General features: G+C 35.3%; 1 protein-coding gene across 1 annotated transcript in view; it reads left to right on the forward strand.

Annotated features, from left to right (window-relative positions):
- The window catches only part of LOC106106637 (cilia- and flagella-associated protein 58-like), a 12,309-nt gene extending 8,881 nt beyond the window's left edge, over nt 1-3,428 (forward strand). Inside the window, 5 exon segments of the mRNA XM_013287250.1 lie at nt 20-318; nt 596-753; nt 2,021-2,138; nt 2,608-2,674; nt 3,038-3,428. Of these exon segments, the coding sequence (XP_013142704.1) occupies nt 20-318; nt 596-753; nt 2,021-2,138; nt 2,608-2,674; nt 3,038-3,228 (833 nt within the window). The 3' untranslated portion in view covers nt 3,229-3,428.
- The last annotated feature ends 909 nt before the right edge of the window (nt 3,429-4,337 follow it).

Genomic DNA, 4,337 nt, shown 5'->3' on the forward strand with positions numbered 1-4,337 from the left:
GGCCCCTTGACAGAATTAGCTACAGGCCCCGCGCTGACTTAATTCGTCACTGGTATAGCCCCCCACCAAAAGGATGCTTTATTTAAAATTGACTTGCAAATAGTTTATATGTCAAATGCCACCCAACGTCGGTTGCATAAAACAGTCCGTGTACAGTGGCCATAAAACAATTTTATTTATGTGTTGTATTCAGGAGAGCGTCAGTACGAACAGCGTGTGGAGGACATCCGTCTGCTTCGCCTCGAGATAATGAGATTGCGTAAAGAAAAGAATTTACTATCTAAAGGCATTGAGAATATGACCGATTTGAGATTAGAGGTGCGATTTTGTTCACTATGCCTATTCTGTATTTCCCTTCCCTCTAAGGTCTCCCTTTTAAGATTGACTATGGTTGATAATCCTATTAGCAATTCCAGGTCTTAGAGTACTGTGGACATATATAAAGGTTATTGGCAGTGAAATTAACCTTATTTTTGTTATACTTTTTCTTTTTTATAGATTTTTATTTATGTGTATTTTTCCATATTTCATTAATTGACATAAGTTTTATTATATTAAATGGACATTCTCCGCGCTTGTCGTTTACTTCGTGCAGGTGTTCAACTTGGAGCGCGAGCTGGGGCGGTCGCGGCTGCGCGTGCGCGCGCTGGAGGAGGCGCTGGAGACGCCGCTCAATGTGCACCGCTGGCGCAAACTGCAGGGCACCGATCCCGACAGCGTCACTCTCACACACAAGCTGCGCCTCACACAGAAGTACGAGCCCACACGCAACTTACTCTTACTAACTTTATATAATAATAGCTGTTCCCGTGCGGCTTCATCCGCATGGAAATTATTAAAATTTTATTTTATTGTTTACATTTGTCCAATTATCAATAGCAAATGTCAAACTGACATGACATGACAAACCTTAGCAATCTTTCTTACTTGATGTTGGCAGCAACTTATGGTCTCTTTCCCACATTAATCTTTTTATCCATAATATTTACCCATAAGTTTAACGGCGTGAATATATATATATCCTGAAGCGTGTCGTAAGTGTAGGGCTTTTTATCAAAAAAAGGATTATTTAAAAATATACTGTAATTGCTGACATCTTAGGCAACAAAAAAGTGTGTGTTTACGCTTTATTATAATAGTATAGATTTATGTCCCTTTCCCTTTCCATCGATTTCTTAAGGATGGGAAGGAAAAGTGGATTCGACGGTGGAGACGCATAGGAAGGGGAAACATTCTCTTTATGTTCGTCTCCTCCGTCGACTAAGGGTAGGCAACACATCTGCAATTGCGGATGTCTATGGGCAGCGGTCGAGAGATATATTGTTTTGAATAACGATTGTATGCATAATTCACAGTAACGTTTCTATGGATTTAATTCAAATTCAGTTTACGTGCGAGTTTTTTTCTATTAACTTGAATTAAGATTAAAAAATTCTTTGTAATAAACAGTTTGCAGAACCTGTTTTTAATGTAATTAACTTTAATGGTTACAGATTTGTTTGAATTAGGTTGGTTTGATAATGACAGATCGCGTGATTTTGAACTCTCTCACGAAGTTTTTATATTTTTTCTGTCAAAGACAATGATTATGCTCATCCTATGAAAGAATAAATTTTCCTTCATTCGTAATTAAAGAAACATTACCAGTTTTGAAACAAACTTTATAACTGTTTTGTGCTATAATACTTTTGTCAAAGACTTTTCATATCTTGTTTTGAATAGCTTCAGCCAGCGACTTTACCCGCGTGAAATTAAAAAAAAAGTAAGTAGTCTATGTGTACTTCATCTATGCCAAATTTTATCCAGATTCGTCCAGCCGTTAAGGCTACAAACTCTAACATACATCCATCCAACCACCTATACTTTCGCATTTATAATATTAGTATGATTAGTTTAATGGACACTCATAAGAGTGTGTGCGAAACATGTTTAAAAAAGGAATTTTGCCAATTTACTTGCTTGAATTTTTTTGCAGTTATTGCAACATGTTTAAGCAATGTGTACTATTGTGTGTTGCCAGGAAGGTGCTGGCGCAGAGCGAGCAGCTGGTGCTGAAGGACCGCGAGCTGAAGGAGACCAGGAACCTGTACGGCGCAGTGAAGGACATGCTGGCGCTGCAGCCGAGCCCAGAGATACAGGTTATTTCACCTTAGGATCAAATTGTACAGCACACTTTTGACTAAACTATTGCTACTGTTGTGCGATTGTCGATTGTTTCGCAGCCAATCCAACTGTTTAGTTGCTCGACTAAAAATTGTGAAGCTATAATCGAGCTTTCATAAAAATCAAAACGCGACTTAACAGTTGTGCGATAGTTTAGTCAAAGGTGTGCACATGCTCTTAATTATAAATTTGAACTACAGACCGACAAGGATATCTGGTTAAATTAAATTATGACATCACTAGCTTTATCTTGTCAATGTCAAAAAAGTGTCATTACTTCCTTCCGTTTCTTGATGACCAAGTTTTAATATATTTTCTGACAAAACTAACAGTTTCACTCTCATCGTGCCAGATCTATGATCTTGACTATAAATGCATTATACGTGTCATATAAATGAAATGGGTAGGAAATAAATGTCCTCAACTGTATAAATTATTTTACAGCAAACACTGAATCGGACTCAGCGCGCGCTCGCGCAGCGCACCACGAAGATGAAATGTCTCATAGCTGGTGAGTTTATTTTATGAATACAAATATTATACGTACTTACTTCATTGGATTCGTTATTTTATATGTTAAAATACATATTGTACATGTAAGTAGATGTTGGTCGCGACTTCTTTCTTGTGAAATAAAAAAAACACTTAGAACGTAGCTTTTTGATGGCGAATTTTTTAAAGCTGGCAAGTACATATATGTTTTTTAAAACGTACAAAAATACTAATCTTTCCTCTGTATAATATTAGTATAGATATAGAAGTATAGATTACTTGTGTATGATGGCTTTATGAATATCACATTTTTTTTTGGAATGGATCTTTATTGTATTTCGTAGTAATAAGAAACTTATGACAAGTATATCTATTTTTACAGAGTTAGCGATGCGTGAGAACCAAGTGACGGATCTTAGACGTGAATTAGATAGAACGAATGGAGATTTACATTCCTTCAAACAGAAATATTACGAAATGAAGCGAGCTCTAGACGCGGACGAGGCGAGGAGAATGAAAGTACCAACTCCGTTGCATCCTACTACACCCACATTACAAGAGATATCTACCTAGTTATACGCATATTCAAATATGTTAGAGGCTCTGAACATGCAGGACTCGCTGCAAATACAAATTTACGTGTAGAGGAGAGTAAAGCAATGTAGTTGTATTGTAATGTATATTACATAAATTAAATGACTTGTAAATATTTTTTAATCACTTGGAATCATGTGATATTTGTAGCGAAAAAATATACCAATGTTCATTTTTCATTGTCGTTGTGTTTCAGTTAAGGAATTAAACTTCTTTTGTAAGGTTAGCTGTCAAGTTTAGTCCTTGTATTGACATGTTATGAAACATTTTACAAAATTACAAGTTCCATCTTTTGTAAAAAAACAAAACATTACGGTACTGTTTCACCTAATAGGGAGTATACATTTAAAAATTTCACTTTTTAATTCGGCTACTAAATCACATAAATAAAAAAAATTTTACATGGTTTTTTTACTAATAAAGAATACTTAAAAACTATTATATTGTCTATTATAAATTGTCTAATAACAATCCGTGTATAAATGTGTGGATATATAGGTTCCTTATCTGACAGTGACGTCATTTTAAATACGAGCCTCTATCAACCAGTGTTGGGTAGGCCCTGAACACGAGTTAGTGACTTTTGGCTTTTGGCAATTATTTTTAAATCAAGTTAATTATATTGATATGTGGTTTTGAGGACCTATCAATAGGTAGAGTTAATATAGATCATGTAAAAAAGACCTCAAATGAAATGTCAACTATGCTTCCTATATTTTTCTTAAATCTCTTTACTACACTTATTTTATAGTCAACTCCGGGTGCCTTTAAATGTAGATTTTACATCTGTTATATAGAAACTTCTCAAGAAATACTACTTGACTGTAACTTCAATAACGTGCAGGATAAGACAAAAATAAAACACATACAAGTAATTAATCCGAAAACAATAGTTTTATTTAAGAACTTTCACTTTCTCATAAAATATACACATTGTTTTGTCATTAAACTAAAACTGTAAGTAAATACTAATTTTTAAATACCAATATCTCACGTCCGTAGCGGGCTGGGCCGGGGCCCGCTTGCGACCTGCCGTCCGCAGACCATTTACATCCGTATCACTTAATTCTATTTAGAAAAAAAATGAA

This window comes from Papilio polytes, unplaced genomic scaffold, assembly GCF_000836215.1.
Source record: "Papilio polytes unplaced genomic scaffold, Ppol_1.0 DF822178.1, whole genome shotgun sequence".
Classification (NCBI taxonomy): domain Eukaryota; kingdom Metazoa; phylum Arthropoda; class Insecta; order Lepidoptera; family Papilionidae; genus Papilio; species Papilio polytes.